Source organism: Colossoma macropomum, unplaced genomic scaffold (genome assembly GCF_904425465.1).
Source record: "Colossoma macropomum unplaced genomic scaffold, Colossoma_macropomum, whole genome shotgun sequence".
In the NCBI taxonomy this organism is placed as follows: Eukaryota; Metazoa; Chordata; class Actinopteri; order Characiformes; family Serrasalmidae; genus Colossoma; species Colossoma macropomum.
In genome coordinates this window covers 36888460-36906053 of record NW_023494785.1, presented here as the reverse complement: position 1 = coordinate 36906053, position 17594 = coordinate 36888460, and the positions used below count along the sequence as shown (strand labels likewise).

Below are 17594 nucleotides of genomic sequence, written 5' to 3'. Positions count from 1 at the left end.
CCAAATAACGAGATGTTTTCTCCCCAAGACAAAGAGATTGTAACTACATAAAAGTTTAACTTTTGCACAAGCCACATTGTTTTTTTTCCCCCTTACTATGTTAAATTCAGCAAATAAAAAATACATGTGCATTAAAATGTGCAGAACTGTGTTCTCTGTAGATGATGTGTTAACTTACATTCACTTAGCAAATCACTAAAAACATGGAATTTGACTAGGGTGCAGAGACTTCCACATACGACTGTATACTGCACGTTATTTCAACCTCAAATTTGCAAAATATACTATTCACTCTGCAGGTCCATTTATGGAGACTAAGCTGCAAAAACGGCTATTCAGTGTACAGCAGTTCAGATCTACCAATTCAGGTTATATATCGGCCTGAACTGCTTTTTGAATGAGATACAATAAAGGTAAACCAATTAAAACAAAGCTCATTTACACATACCAGTCTTAAAAGAAATGTAACAAAAACAGCCGACTAAATTCTTAGGGAAAAAAGGTGGATCTTCTTAGTGGACCTCACCAAGCAAATAAATAAAATGCAAGAAAAACGCAGGACGCAGGCCTTTTAAGATTTAATAAGCTGACATTAGTGCTGCTTAAAATTCAAATGCTTTATTTTGCAAGTACTTACCACAGCTGTTTAACATAGTGCATCACGTTACTATGGTCCTTAATTATTTAAATAAACTGTCAATTCTGTTTATAGTCAATATGTTGCCTGCACAATCATGCGCTCGCAACAACACAGCGGAACAGCAGCAAATGAAGAGACTTGGTGAGAGAGAGTCCATGTCCTTCTCCATGGAACAACAGAGACTTGAAAAATGCTTTTCCACATCATCAAACACGATTTTGGGTAACATGCTCACACACGCCACCCGCTAACCCTGGAGAGGGTTCACTGAGCTCTAGAACATCATCCTGAAGGGAGTTAGTGCCTGGAGAGATGGGCATTAGGAGAAGGGCGAGGGACAGGACAAACAAAAGAGAGAGAGACAGACAGGGAGGAACAGAGGGGACAAGAATAGCTCCACCAAAAAATACACTGGATAACAAGTTCAGCGAGTAAGGAGAGAGGGGAGGATGGGCTAGAGTAGCGTTCCACCTGAGTGGTTAAGGTGATGGTCAGCACTGGGTTTAGGTGTATTTTGTTACAGTACGACTGGTGTACAGTACTGCTGAAATGAACTTCTAAGTGTAGTAATACAATACTGTATGTGTTACCGTGGGTCATGTGGCGGTCCCTCCTGTCCCGTATTGATGAACTCAATGGCGTTGCCACTGCGTTGGCTGTGCTCCATTAGAACAGAAACGGGGTTCTTTCCTCCTGGAAGTGAGCGAGCCAGCGCCTTTGGTGGCCCCTCCAAGCTCTCCTTTACCACAAGAACACAAAAAAAACAGTGAGGGAACATACAAGACAAAGATAAAGCAAAACACCAGGACACAAATGATCATTTTAGGTTTGGTCTGAAACCAAAATTACGCAATTTTGCTCTCTGCCTTAGTCTTACGTTTGGTGTATGTCTAGTTAAAGACACTAGTAGCAGCCACCCTAAAGCCTTAATCTTGTTTACTTTCATAAAAGTATGCTACACTGTTAAAAAACAAACAAGCAAGTCTACTAGATTACTTAAAGGGCCCTAAAACCACAGTTTAATATTACTTTCTTGTGTGGTGCAACATTATGTAGCACAGCATTATACTTCTTAGCCTCATCAATTTCACACTGTTTTCATTTATTAACGTTCTACTACTAGTGATGGGCCGATCCACATTTTTTCAGGTCCAATCCGATTCCAATACACAACTGCCGAAACCGATACAGATTCCGATACAGAAGAGCTCTTACTTTAATATTCTCATTATTGTTGGTGTTGTGTTTAAAGTCATGTTCACTAAGCATATCTGGAATGGAGGCTGCAGCTGAGCTGCTGGTGTGTGACCCCCTGCACCTTTTCACCTGACGCACCACGTTCTGCATATGTTTCCGAGTTCACCCAGTGTACTGTGAGATTTCTGAGGGACACTGCGCTCACATCTGAGATCCAAATATCAGCTGTGATCTGTAATCCTTTTAGCCTTTGGGTTGTCTGCTGGAAGTTTATCACGTTTCTGGAAACCATCAGTGAGAGTCGCTGCCAGGTGGTGTCTTTCTGTCTGTTAGCTAGCATGAACTCTTGGTAATCTTTCAGGTGAAACCTCTGCAGGTGCTTGATTAAACTGGTTGCACTGTACAACGCAGCTGTACATTACAAGGTTTAGGCCCAATCACAAAAGACGTCTAGGGTTAGGGTGTCCCAATTTTTGTTGAGATGGAGGGGTAGGGCGACGTGTTAGGGCTATATGGCCCTCCAAACTGAGGTTTTTCACTCCAAACGGAGTGTTATGGGGAAAAAAACAAAAAAAAAAAAAAGAAAAACCAGCCACAAATGTGAGAATTTTCTCTGTTAAAAAATTACAATAATCATTGTATTGTCTTAGTTTAATGTCATTTCAGTGTATTATGGTCGTTTTCTTCATAACAAGTATAAAAAAAATCGCTAATAGCATGCTAATGTCTCGGTAGCTAGCTGGCTAATTTTCTCGTTCCACCTTAAATACTTAAAGTCCAGCAGTATTTGACTATTTAATTGCCACAATGTAACTGCTGCACCATTTAAGGTGGAATGGGAAAATTCAAACAAGAACCTGGTAAATAGCCGACTTCAGCTTCGTATCACCAAAGAATTAGCAGTAGCCTCTTAATGAAGCAATGTTTTTTTTTTATTTGAGGGTTGTCCCATTTCGTAGGGCAAGACTTCAACCATTACACTTTGTAACTCCGTTCCAAGGGTTTAGGGTAACACTCGAAAACAAGGGGAGGGGGGTAAAAAGAAGAAATGGGATTGGGCATTACACACATTACAAGCAGCGGTCTTGCTTTTCGACGTTTCCGGACTAAAATCTCTCCAAACAAAAGAGATTTTAGTCAAACCAACAGCTGATGTTATTTGCTCACTTAGTTACAGACTGAAGTTCATGGTAAGATGTGGAATGCAATCTGGATCGGTGGTGTTTCATGTTACGTTATGTTCATTATCCAGTGCAAGATGTAGACTGGAATACGTGAATGTCAATATCAGTCCTGATATCGATACAGGATCGGATCGGTCCCATCTCTACCCACAACAACAACCAGAATGCATTATTCCAATACACCATATAACCACCTGAATCCATGTGGTGTCAACCAATCTTGCTAGCTAGCATAGCCATCTATCTATAGCCTAATATATACAACCAAACTAGTATTAGTGTAACCCTTACCTTAGTACCTTAGAAAGTAGCAATTCTATCTTTAATCACCCCAAAACAGATTAAACTGAGGTAAGTTATCTAGTCACATAGAACAAAAATGCCACCACAAAGCAACTGCAGTTTTTCAACGGTTCCTCCCACTTTCAAGAAACATCATCCAGTTTCTTACTTTTAAACCAAAAAACCTTATTTTTTTAAATCACTGTAGCACTGCTGTAGGATGCAAGTAAGCATGTTTACAGCTTTTAAAAAGTGACACTAAAATGATTTAGGCCAGAGTGTCGCTTTAACAACTGTGATCATGTGATTTGTGCACGCAGTGTTCATAATGCTCACCACTGGAGTATAAGCTAAAAAAACTGAAACATTAAGGTCTTGGTTGATCAACTACATTTGGAATAAGAACAAAATTGAGTAAGTTTTAATCTTTAACAATCACTTAAACTCTACACCATCCCTAAGATATATCAAAGATGCACAGAGAAAAATAAATGACTCACATAAGTATCCTCAGCAAAATCATTCGATTCTGCTGTTGTCGTGGCAGGTTGCTCTTCTTCCGCCTCCTCTCCCTCAGTTCCCTCCAGTTCTCTGGAGAGAATCCGCAGGGTCAGTGCAGCCGCATCCTTCTTCGCCACTTTCTTGTTTGAGGCTTCAGCCGCCGGGAATCTGCGCCCATCGAGCATCACCTGCATTCGGAACCTAAGGGCGGTTCAGTGATGAATGACAAACATGCAGCAGACTACAATAACTAGATTTCATGAACTCATGCCTTATCGAAAGTTTGAGATTCCTGAGGCATCGTTATGAAACTGAGGTCATGGAATTCGACCCCCTGATCCACCCACATTGTAAATGTAGCTAACCTGGGGTCATGAGAGGGTCCTGACTGGTCCAGCAGGAGGAATTCGCAGTTGAGGCCAAGGTACTGTGCATACTCCATCAGACCACTGACTGGGTTTTTGCTGCGGGCCTCTCGCAGCTTCTGCAGCTTGCTGGCCTCAGAACTCTGAGCTGGAGGCAGTGGTGCAGCCAGCGACACGGCGACCTCCGACCGGATGGTGTTCAAGTACTCTGGGATGTCGTCCGATGCCCACTGCGACTGCCCTCCACCGTTTCTGTCGTCTGCCTGGTAGTATGATGGGCGATCTGCAGCGTGAGGGTAGGAAACACAACTGCGGGACGAGAGATCATTGGGGTCTGGGGGAATTTGCTCAAGGCCAGGTATGGTATTCATGTCTGCTTGCGACTGCTGTACAACAGTTCCGTTTCCCAAAACAGCCTCTTTGTTCTCCTCCATGGTCTCCTCCATGGTCTCAGTGAGTTCACCCATGTCTGAAGTAATCAGGGTTGCCGGATCAGCCAGCTCCAACTCCTCCTGCTTTACCGTAGCGTTGGCTTTCCGTTGCCGGTCCATCTTTTCACGTCGGTGTGCAGTCAGCTCCCAAGACGGTGGTGCATGGCTTGTGTCACGGCTCAGTTCTCCCTGTTTCTCCATGGCATACAGTGTAGGATTGACCTGCTTGGCATTTCGCAAGCCCAGGTTTTTGGCGATCAACAATGCACTGGCCTTGCCAGCCTCATAGAGGTACTGTACGATCAGCTCTTTATTGTCCTTTGATTCCATAGCGGTGACAAAATTCGCTTCCTGCGCGGAGGATGAAAATGTCTCTTGACCCTGGTCAGAGTCTAACACTTGCAAAGAGGTCTCTTTTTCAGAGTCTTCAGATTCCTCGCTGGAACCACCACTGGCCTCTACAGCAGCTGTGGCCTCAGGGTCGTCGTCGTTGTCTGGTTTTCTTACCCTGCTGACGTCCTCCTCTTGCTTTATTGATGTTTCCTGAGCAACCCTTTTATCAGATTTGACCGCGTACTGTGGTCTGTCTGTCCCTTTCAAGGGTTGAGCGTCACTTTCTGTCCGAAGTCTCCAAAGAGGGGGGGTCTCTCCTTGCTTAACTGCTTGGTGTGAGCTGTATAATGTGTAAAGGGCTTGGTTAACAATCTTTTTAGGCAGGTGAAGCTTTCTGGCCAAGACCTTGGCCTGGATTGTCTCACCTGGCCCAAGTGATGCCAAAACACTGATGACCTGCTTCTGGTTTTCAGGAGTGAGCCGAAGGGAATATCTAACTGTGGAGAGTGAACTGGAAGCCCTACTTCCAGAACTACTACAGGATGAAACAGTCTCGAAGTTATCTGGCTTTGCAGAGCGGTTCTCCTCTAGTGACAGACTATGGAAGCCTGCAGACAGAGAGGAGATATCACTGTCCCAGTGACCTTTAACGTACTGATTCTGATAATGCTGGCCTTTTGAGTACTCCCACCCAGATGGTTTCTTGGGACCAGAAGGATACCCAGTTTGTGGCCCCTTTTCCCAGTTTGGCCTGTCCCAGCTATAGCCCCCACTTTTTGTGAAGTTGGAACTGTAATGTCCTGTTTGATGCTGGTGATTCCCACTGGAGTTCGGGGCCTCTCCCCGCTGGGGCGCCCTAAACTTGGGTGCCTGGACGATCTGGCCCCTAAGGAACAGAATCTGCTGCTGGTGAAAGTCTTTTGCTTCGTCACTACGTCCTACTCCATTTGGTGCAGAGGTCTGAGGGTTAGCTTGGGAAATTCCAGGCAAAGGAGGAGTAGGAAGAATAGGGCCACGGGGAGAGGCTCCAGGAGAATTTGGGTATGAATAAAGGGGAGGATGCTGAAACCTATCAAAGACGGAGTTGGGGCTTGGGACACGAGAGGTCCTGGAGTGAGTCTGGAATGTTTGGGAGGAGAATCCTAATCTGGACTTTCCTTGATTGGTTGGGAGGGAGAATCGCTGGTGCTCTTTGGAAGGCCCTCCTCTACCTCTGCTCATAGCGCAGGGGTGGAGGGCAAGGAGGGTCCAGGGCACTGTCTCACTGCTCACTGACGTAGAGCGAGAGGTAGGATGTAAAAACGAGGACCAATACGGCAATCAACAACTGATGTTTTATCTGGTTATGTTGGTGGGGGGCCAAATGTGAGGCTCAGGTTCACCTGGTAGAAATGGAAAAAAAGCAAACATGGAATGTGAAAATGAGAATGTATTAAAAAAAAAAAAAAGCTAGGAAAAAAAACACACATATAAACAGGGAAAAAAATAACATGCGCTTTCCCTGCACACAAATGAGAGCAACCCAGGTGCATATTTCTAGCTCTCAGACTAGACTACTGTAACTAAATAACTTGGTAAAAGGCTCCTGGATTAATTATTCATGTTTGCTGTGACACAGACGATTTATTCCTGGCTTAGCAAGTAATATGCAGATCCTCATGGGGAGGGAAAAGTGAGACAGTACATCAGGAAAAAAAGAAGAAGAAGAAAAAAAAAAAAAAATACACACAGGGAACCGGAGAGACGAGGGCACACTCAAGGACACTGTGTCCCACTGTAACCACAATAAGGTAACAGCAAAAAAACACTCATTAAAAGAACAGTGTTTTGTTGTTGGACTCGCGTAATACTTTAGGCCAGAAGCAAAAACTGAGAGCACAACCATCACATTTTCTTTCCAGCCTTATATTTGTTCTTTGTTTCTGACTCATAACAGATAAGCGGCAGGGGCTTCTCAATGGGCCTACTGAGATTATAAATGTGTGATCAAGACGAGTTCTAAAATTGGGAACATAATTTCAGTAAATGAAAAATTATGAATAGCAGAAAGATTACAACCGGTGAAAAATCTGAGAAGAAATTTTTGTCCACTTTCTTTGTGGAAATACGTAATTGCACAAAACACGTGAATAAATTTTGCAACATCCACTGTGTTCTGGAACCCAACAAGGGATACATCTGATGATTGTGAGTGCATTGAAAGAGAACTGAGCCAAAACTTGGTGAAGAACATGTCTACCAAAAACGTAAACGAATTATGTAGTACTGTCACCATATCTCAGCAGTGCACGCAAACCTTATTTTAGTGCGTTTAGTCCGTAATGCTACTTCTTTTATATTTTATTTCAGTTACAAACAACAAAAAGGTTTAGAAAACATATGTACAATTTACATAACTGTACGAAAAAGCAGGGGAAACATTTCAATGTATTGCTATGTAAAAAACTGACGTGTAGCATTTTATCAAATTAAAACCTTGTTTCTCCATGTATTTTTGCCCCATTTGAAAAAAAAGGCTGCCTTTTGCATTGTGTTAACATTCAGGATGAATGATCCAATAGAACAGTCCAAAATAAATCATAAGCATTACATTAAAAATGTTTTCTCCTTGTACTGTAAAGTTACCATTTACAATTTTTTGGAAAGTAACCACATAAAATAACTACATTCATATTACCAGGCTAAAGTGGCACAAATCTGATTTTTTTTTCGTAACATGACAGACAGATCTGGTGTTTTTTTTTTTTTTTGAGCTGTGTGAACTAGGCTTGGGTGATAGTAGGGCTGGGCAATAAAACGATAACAATAAGTATCGCGACATAACTTTTCCTTGATAGAGCGATAAGACAGGTTCGATAAATGTTCGATATTATACACCATTCTCACACTTCCACGTTTTAGCAAAAGCCCTGATAATGCTTTCACACAGCGAACGTCAGATATACTGCGGTTCACCCCTTAAACTACTACGGTAGCATAGAGAAATCCAGTCATCGCTAGCTGGTGTCTGAATACTGTGATATGCTCTGACATGGGTGTGGTAGGAGTGACAGCAGTGACCTACCGAACCGAGTTGGCGTTGTTGAGAAAGAGTTCAGCGCTGTTGTTGGCCACTTGTTTAGCATTTGTAACGGGGTAGCCGAGCGCTCGTCACCAGACAGCTAAAAATAATCTGTTTTCTTTCTTAAATCATGGCTATTACAAAAATTGCAGCTGTGCTTTTCAAGCTGATAAAAACAGCTCAGACACTTTCTCCCACTTTCCCAAGACAGATTAGTGAAATGTTCCACTGTTTGCCGAGTGTTCGTCATGATCGGACCATAAGTGATAGTTTAAAACCACAGTTAACCACCCAGGAGCAAAATCAGCCTTCAAACGTGAAAGAAATCATGATTTGACATTTATCGCGATATGTATCGATATCGAACGATATGAATTTTGTTTATCGTGATAACGTTTTTGGCCATATCGCCCAGCTCTAGGTGATATCTAAAAATAATTTTGATTCCATTCATTAATATTATGTAAATTAAGGGAAATCTGTGCAGTAAATGTAGCTTTACAATGTATAGCAGTAAGAAATAACAGACAATTTCCTAAACTTCCCCTCCTCACTCGAAAACCGGCTACGCTAGCCGGAACACTTTTTAAACATGACCCCAGTTTCCCGACGGATTTTTCAAGCTGTTTAATGTTAATTTAGTCCTCTCTAATCGTCTCTTAGTTCTTTTTTACGACAATGGCAATTACCACCTTTTACACATCGTCATCAGGTTACTTGTCCATCATCGATGAAACCCGATTACATTGTGATTAATGAGAACCGTCAGATCGGAGTTCTTCATCATTCAGCGTTAATGTGGAAGCATCGTCTAACCTGAAGTTGGTGCCAGTAAAGGGTGCAAAAACAATGCATCTGACCCTCTTTTACCTTTGCCTTAATAAACGAACAGCTGAGAGCAACACATTCAGGCACTCTGCCCTTGCGTAATGCCCCCCCAGCCCTTTTTGAGTAAAAGCAGCCCCTCTAATTTGACTGGTGGTAAGTAACGAATGTGAACCTTCAAGTTCTGAGCAAAAAATCTCAGAACCACCCCCCAAATCCCAGATATAGAGCTGCGTCCACATCAACTATCCCTCCGCACACCTGATTACACTTCATTGGTGGGAGCTCACGTACACATTCTCCTTCCCCACTAATGCTGACTTCATGGGAAGCGACAGAAGAGCAGTGCCCTGAGAGACTCCGTGACTCACATGGACCCTAATACAGAGGAACACTTGACTGCTGAAAGAACAACTCAACCTCAAAAGAGGAGAAAAAACATAACACCACTGGATTAAACCTGAGAGCTTCCATCCTTTGCCTACAGGTGCTTCATTGGCGAACACCAAAGAGACAGATAAGGAGGCTATTTCAGTCGCTTTTCTTTTCACTGCCTCTGGCACATTATTCGTGAAGAGAATATTTCAGGATGGGGCTGGCGTGACCCGCTACACTTTGGAAGCTAAGGCGTCGAGCTGCAGTTGGGAATAAAGTAAAGGCCGAAAGTTTTGGAAGCATCAGTATCATTCCAAAAAATGACCTAATGGCTGGGAGAGCAAGGCACACACTATCCTGGGTTAAAAGTAATAGATTTTGAGTAGCTCCAGCAGAACATCCACAGATTTTTTCAAAACGCTGGCATAAATAAATGGGTATGTGGTAAAAGTCATTCAGAGTAGTTTGACGTCAATTCTAGAGAAACTTACAGAATCAGAATTGTTCACAGTGGTGAGAAAAGCCACTAAAAGCTCCCCATGAAAGGTTATTACACGAAACGGTCATGAATACGCTACATTGTTTTATTTAAGTTTAGATGTAAACTTTTGGCATGGCGGAGAGGTACCAGCAGGGTGTTATAAGGTGAAATACTACCAAAAGAAAACTCATTTATAGCGAATAAAATGGCTATATTTGTGCTATAGACACTTTTACCCCGGCTACCATCATCACCACTGTAAAGAAGTCTGAGTAGGTAAGTTTCTCCACAATTAATCATTGTCGAATCAATTCGTCCCCACATCTCAACACCTGAAATACGGATGAATTTGATTTAGAATTCCCCTTCAAGAAAGTTCAGATATAACCACCTTTTGTGGGTCATCGCTGATATTTGCTGTTCTGTGTTGCAGTTAAAAAAGTATCAATTAGTACTTGAGACTCTCACTAATAATTTGTTTCATTGTTTTTCTCTGTCAGCAGCACCACTTTTGACCATTTTTGGTGGCCAAAATTGCCCAGCATGACTACTAATTACATTTATTTTGATGCATACATGTTTCAGGTCATGTATTCAGGTCGGAAAGTTATTCTGGGTCACAATGTTGAATATACATAGAATTAATCAAGTATTTGCTAGACTTTTCCTGCGCAGGTCACAACTTGCCCCTCAGCCTTTTACAATTAATCCCAGCGAGGAGAAAAGTCTTTACACTTGCGCCAGCAGAGATGTGTAGTTTCCTTATACGAAAATATGAATTCATTAACAAAACCATTATCGCAGCTGTATCCACCTCATTCCCCGATCCATTCAGACGCTCCTGACAAAGTCGATCAGGTGTTCCCTGAGAAACCGGTCATTTAAAACTGATTAGCCTAACAACTTTTGTTTGTTTTACATATAATAAAAGAGTAATAAGCAGAGCTAACCTATTATCAATTACTGCTACAATACTGCAAAACAAAATAATATGAAGAGGAAAAAAAAAACAAACAAAAAAAAAACACTTCTTTGGTGTAATTTGTTAGTTGTTGGCAAAATGAGAACTGTAGTATATTTTAAACCTTTGGAAATTCCCTACCAGTATCCATACTTTTGGCCCATAGTGTAGATATTTGTACAACTACTAGGGGTGAGCAATATGACAATAATGTATCGCTATCATGATAAACTGTCACAGTATGCTTTTCTGGGCATGTCGTAGATATGGTCAGTACTTGAACACTGACTAACTACATGTTTATTACAAAGTGGTCATAATTAGGCCTATTAATTGGATTTAGTGCAGTAGTTTGTAAAACACTGAATGAAACTCACTGTAATTGTAGATTTATTATCACAGTATTTTGATATGTGGTAATACAGTTTCCGTTTTGTCTGTTCTAATTTATTAAATCTCAGAAAAATAATATCATGACGCATACTGTGTATCGGGAAAATGTCTTGAAGAATCGTGATACAACGTCTTCGCTATATCGCCCACCCCTAACATCTACTCACACTGGAACTACTGAGACTCCATGAAAACAGTACAGAAACGCCTGCTCGACCCAGAATGTTTGACTTTGAGGGAAAAAACCTCATATTTGCTACTCTATATGCTCTAAGGCAGCTTCAGTTGGTCATTTATGACCAATTTATATCGCCTCTGTTTTCGAATTCTCCGTTCCACCTTAAATGGACCAGTAGTTTACATAGTGGCGTCTGCGCGCCAGAACTTAACCGCTGCACCGTTTAAGGTGGAACGGAAAATTCGAACTAGAGGCCAACTTTAGACTTAATTTAGGTCAGATATATTTCATTTTAAAGTGTGTGAGACGACAGCTGACCCACACCCGGAGCCCTACATTGAGCATACATACCGAAGTAGCTGGACTTGCCAAGAGCAAGCCAGCGCTGTGTTTCTCCTCAGGTGTGGTACGAAACGCCTGAAGACAGTAAAAAGCGCCAAAACGGATGAACTGCAGGCCTGAATTGCTCGCCTACAGGCTAAAACCAAACCGGGAACATTAAACAAAAAACGACCGTCGAAGAAAACGAGAGGAAAAGAGAAAACAGGCTTTAATTTCACAGCATGAGTGACTTCCCTCCAGCACAACTAACTCACAGCTCAGCTAATTTATATACACTGTACTGGGTGATGCGAGTAGATGACGTCTGGAAAGCGCACCTAAAAAGACCGAGCGATTTCTAAGCAACGAAAGCGTGTAACTGGTGAAATGTGGAAGCAAACAGCACCGCGAGGCTCTGCGACACTAAGTTTCGCTTTTCATTCCTCTCCAAACCGCTCCACTAAGTTTCAAACGAGCCTTTATCAGGTTCATAGCACATGACGGCCAGCAGAGGCCGCCAACGAGGCACAGCAGGATTCAATTGTTTACAATTGGACGCATTTCTTAAAGGGGAAGTCCACCAGTTTTTCAAAATGTCCATACAATTCAGTGGTAGAGATGTTCAAGAAATTCACAGTGGTCTGACGTGAAATAGTTCATTTGTGGAGAAACTTGCAGACTCTTCACACAGTTTCTAGACTTCTTTACAGTGGTGGTGAATAGAACCAGGAGTCCTCATGTAATGTCATGAACACTAAAATAGCCATTTTATTTATTATCCAGACCCCCCAGTGAATCTGCACGTCTTAGCTTTTTTATCGTTGCTGTCCAATGAAAAGCAAGTATCTCCAAAGATATTAACTTCACAGGAGAAGGCAAAAACACTCTTACCTTTCAATGTAAGTCAACGTATAGAGATTTTGTTCCAAGTGATCTTAGAGCATTTCTTTTGTTCCACTCATCATGATTTTTTACATAACATAAAGGACAACTGTTGTGTTGAAATGATGTAGAAAACTAAATATCAGCAAAAAAAATGGAGATACATGGTTTTCATTGGACAGCGACGATATGTAATGTTGATGATCTGAAAATGCCAAAATAAAAATCTGAAAAAAAAAAGAAAATGTTTTATGTGGGCACTATTTTGCCCTAGAACACCCCTGATGTATCCCTCCACCATGAATAGATTAAAAAAAAATTGAGTACAATATGTTTTAGGCCAAAACTCTCAAAAACTATCATAAAACAATGTCTCGGACATCAGGCTCAGTGTTCATAACCATTCCATGCACTCACTTCCTGTGAGGCAGCTTTTAGCATTTCAAATCAAACCACTCTGGATGACTTTGTTAACATATTGACCATTTAGTTATGCATATATTTTGACAAAAGACAGGCAGTTGAATTTACTGGCTCTGTTTACTCAGTTACATGTACTGTAGTGAAATGCTGAGATGACTCTGTGCTTTCAACTACTTTTACATATATTTCTGTGGAAATTTACTTTTTACTCAGTTCCATTTTAGTCAATAAACAGGCACTCTGGACAAAATAAAAAGAACCTAGAAAATTTCAGTTCCTATGCTGATAGATGCGAAATTACTAAGAAATTCCACCGCAGTTTTATGTTTCTCAGCACAGCAGGTTTTTGATCGGATACTTTTATACTCGCACTTATGTTTTATTTGCTAGATTTGCCTATACTTTCACATGACTTCAGCTTTTTAGCTTCTTTACCACTTATTTAGGATCTATTCTTCTTATTTGAAGCTGGAAAATGAGACGGGTGAGAAACAGTAAAGCAGAACAGGTGCTGAACCAACAGAACAGAGTGAAATTAAGCCCAAAAAGTTGTCAGGACCTAAATGTGAATGGTCAAAAAGCATCATTAACTTAATCACAGAAGCACAAATCCATCAAAAATGTACTTGCATTTATGGCACAATTAACTACCCACCTTCTGTCAGTGCACTGAAGGAGAAGCCCCACAATAAAGCCTGTTTACAAACTCAAAATATCTGAAAAACATGGCACAACAAGCACAAATTTCCTGACTTTTTCTTTTTTGGTCATCAGCTTCGTGTCATATGTCCTGGGAGTGTCACCAGCCAAGAGGCTGAAACCAAACCACCTCCGAGATGCATAATACATGAAGCCGCAGGAGCTATGAGGGGCTGTATTTTGCTGCGGACCACAGCTGTGCCAAAGCATGTTCTCAGCACACCTTCTCCATGTTATTAGGAGTAGCTGAAACAGTGACACACAGCTGACACAGGACCAGCACCAAGTGGACTTAGGCCTACAGAGAACGAGCGTATTTAAAGGCCTTATGGTGCGGTTTGCTGCAGGGCACTGTGAAAGCTCTGCAGCTTGAGTGCTACAAAACTGGCCTATGTCGATACCTGGCTGATTATCGACGTCAAGAGACGAACAAGAATAAAAAACTATAATATAAATACTGACTAAGAGGTAAAAATAGTTACCAGAAATTAACACAAAAAAGGAAAATTGAAAAAGTATCATGTCACAAGTTCTACAAAACAGCTGCAGAACCATCAAAAGACTTAGGCTTGTCATATAATTTTCAGGTTTTCAGTCATTCAGGTAACTGAATTGTAGTTCAACAACTGCCAATAATTCATTCATGACTGTAATTCCTCTCAATAAAGTTAACTAAGTCGCCAAGTAGTACTAAGTCACGACGAATGGAGCTGTTCTGTAATCTTGTAGGTGTCCAAATGAATTAGAAGCGTCTCTGATGACTGGCTGACATCTTCCTTATGACTAATTTACTCCCACTGAAACAGCTGCTGTATGAATTTGGTATGATTATTACTGTATTTATCTATATATTTGTAGCCATTCCAGATAGCACCATATATGCCCCAAAAATTTGTCACTTTTTTAACTTTTGCTCACCCAGAGACACAAAATTAGCATCACAATAACTATTTTGTTAGTTATATGACCCGGTCTTCAGCCATTTGTACTGTTTTTCTCTATTATTACCAATTCCTCCCCCAATTATCCTCCACAGCAGCCACATATAAATAAATTCCACCCCTTTCCAATACTTCTGTATAATTCAGCCATTGAGATGTACACATTCAGAGTGGTTTGACGTGAAACGGTTCACTGTAGGGAAGCTTAGTGACTCTGATTGCTCTACAGTGATGAGAACCAAGGATTATACCACAAATATAGCCATTTTATTTACCATTCAAATCAATTTGTTTTGAGTTTGTATGTGTTAAATCTGTCTTAGGTGGGGACTATTGTTCAGTATAAAGCCCTATATGTATATCTCTGCCATACACTGATATGAAAAATACATGAATATGGGCTTTTTCAATAATCATTTCATTCAATAACTTTCTGTGAGGGAGCTTTTAGAGGCATTAAACTGTTCTGACGTCTGGTTCCTATCACCACCACTGTGAACAACTCTGCGCCAGCAAGTTTCTCTTAAACGGAGCATTTCACACCAAACCATTCAGAACATCTTTACATCTTAACAAGCTAACTGTGCTGAAATAACAAAAAATAAACACTGGAATTCCCCTTTAAAAGACAAATGTGTTTACAGTAGGTGCCAATAGCTGTTAACTTTCACTGGTATGATATTCCTGCCACACTGACGCACCCGTGGGAGTCTTTGCTTTACAAACCAGTTTGTTTTTGAGTTCCCTTTGTATGTAGGTAGCTCAAGAAACTACGAGGTCAATGTAATGCTGTTAAAGGGGAACTCCACCAATTTTTCAAAAATTCTACATGATTAAACGGCTGAGAGGTAAACAAAGCCATTCAGAGTGGTTTAGTGTGAAATACTCCATTCCAGAGGAACTTACAAAATCACAGTGTTCACAGTGCTGGTGATAGGAACCAGACGTCAACCTCTGAAATGTCCCTTTAAATAAAGTTAACACATGAAACAATAAGAGAGACGGAGGGATACATGCAGGGTGCTTATTCTCAGATTTATGACTGTTTTACCATCATCAACATTACACATATAAACTCAGAAGACACGTGGAGGCTCTCTGGTAGTTCTGGACAGTATATAAAATGGCTATACTCGTGTTGTTTACATCATGACCCCTGGTTTCATTCACCACCACTGTGAAGAAATCAGAGTCTGTAAGTTTCTCTACAGTGAACCATTTCACACCAAACCACTCTGGACGACTTTGTTTACATCTCAACCACTGAAATATGCAGACATTTGGAAAAACGGGTGGAATTCTCCTTTAAACTCCTCATCGTCAGGGGGGGGGACTGAGTTTGTGCCCACGATGCTCAAATCACACAATAAGAGCCTTCATCCTCGATAAGGCAGCTGCGCTGCTAGCGAGCCGATCTCAGCTAACGTTAATCCATCCATCTGACCGACCGACCACACAGAGCAGGATTTATAGCTAAGTGCACGCAGCCCAGTCTGCAGGCAGGGCTCCGGGGGCGATTCTGAGTGAGTGTCCGCTCCTGCGTTGTTGAGCTGGGCGCTCTGCGGCGTGTCTGTGTGTTCGCTCCGGAGCGGCGCTGCTGCGTCCTTCTGCCGCTCTCTCTGTTATTTTTACCTAAAGGCGCCTTTTCTCCCGCTTCTCTCACCCCAGCACGCTAAAACACGAAGGGCTGCAAACGAGCGCTGCATGCTGCGGGTTTGGTTCACTTACCAGCGCTGCAGAGGGTTAAAAAGCTGGAGATCCTGACCGACTGACTGTCCGAGTCTCCGCGAGAAACACGCCACTGCTGCGCGGCCGGACGCGTCATATTTTAGCGACAGATGCCCCGGACGCCGTTTGTAGATGACGTAAGCGCGTCTCCGAAGATTTTTTTTTCTGATCCATATTTATTTGATACAGGGCTTTAGACTGGTGAACATAAGTACTGCCAGGAAAATAAGATAATAAGGTAACAAAAGGTAACAAAATAACAGTATTTCACAAAAAGGAATACAATTGAATATATATATATATATATATATATATATATATATATATATATGTGTGTGTGTGTGTGTGTGTGTGTATATATATTCATCCACTCTGTTCATCCAGCCTTTTTATCAATACAACATACAAAATAGGATATGTCCTACACAGAACTCATGTATCTCTCTGTATTAGCTTTTGGAATAACACATATTAAAACACAGATTGGGAGAAAGTTTGAGTACTTAGAAAGGACTTTTCATTTTTTTTCTAAATAAAATGGTGAAAATCTTCATTCATTATTGTTACCTTTTGGGACTGTACTGCAAAGTTTCTATTGAATGTTTTTTTTTTTTTCTAATTTACATCCCATACAGAAAAGGAATAAATGTAAAATGTATTTATAAACATACACATGAAAATGGCCAAAAACGTTTTTTGCACAACAGATTTTATGAATACATTTTAGATTGAAACAATGTGTTTGAAATATATCTGACTCATAAAAGAAATACACTATCCATTTCCAATATGGGTTATAAGTATCTCGTAACTCCAGCCTCACTCAAAAAAAGAGATGACTTTTATTTTGAATTTAACTGTTGCAAAACTCTACACACACATATATTTTGAAAAAGAATCACAATTGAACGTCCTGAGGTTTATCAGACACTAGAGGGCGCTCCTGAGTCCAAAATTAATGGTTTAATACGGAGCATTTAAGCAAAATCATAACTTGTAATTGCTTAAACACTGTTACATAGAAGAATGCATTCATATCCTGAACAGCATAAAACATTTAAACACAGCTGTTGTATTCTTGAGCTGTTATATTCTTTTAAACTCCAGTTATAGGACTTTATAATAACGCGTCGTACGTTCATGACATCAGTGAGCATGACTGCTTCAGCTAATGAGCTAATCAGCTTTCCAGCCAATCAGCACTCAGTAGCAGTAATGCCAACCATTCAGCACTCAGGAGCAGTAATGCCAACCAATCGGCGCTCAGTAGCAGTAATGCCAACCAATCAGCATGCAGTAGCAGTAATGCCAACCATTCAGCACTCAGGAGCAGTAATGCCAGCCAATCAGTACTCAGTGACGGTAATGCTAACCAACCAGCACTCAGGAGCAG

General features: G+C 41.2%; 1 protein-coding gene across 2 annotated transcripts in view; it reads right to left on the bottom strand.

The window, feature by feature from the left end:
* adar (adenosine deaminase RNA specific) overlaps positions 1 to 16294 on the bottom strand; it is a 31546-nt gene extending 15252 nt beyond the window's left edge. The window contains exons 1-4 of one of the 2 annotated variants that reach the window (XM_036593013.1): positions 16202 to 16294; positions 4170 to 6315; positions 3804 to 4005; positions 1231 to 1379 (exon numbers count right to left, since the gene is read on the bottom strand). In XM_036593013.1, the coding sequence (XP_036448906.1) occupies positions 1231 to 1379; positions 3804 to 4005; positions 4170 to 6154 (2336 nt within the window). In that variant the 5' untranslated portion in view covers positions 6155 to 6315; positions 16202 to 16294. Of the gene's footprint in view, positions 1 to 1230; positions 1380 to 3803; positions 4006 to 4169; positions 6316 to 11558; positions 11980 to 16201 lie in introns of those variants that run through there. The other variant, XM_036593021.1, reaches the window with a different exon arrangement.
* Between the last annotated feature and the right edge of the window lie 1300 nt (positions 16295 to 17594).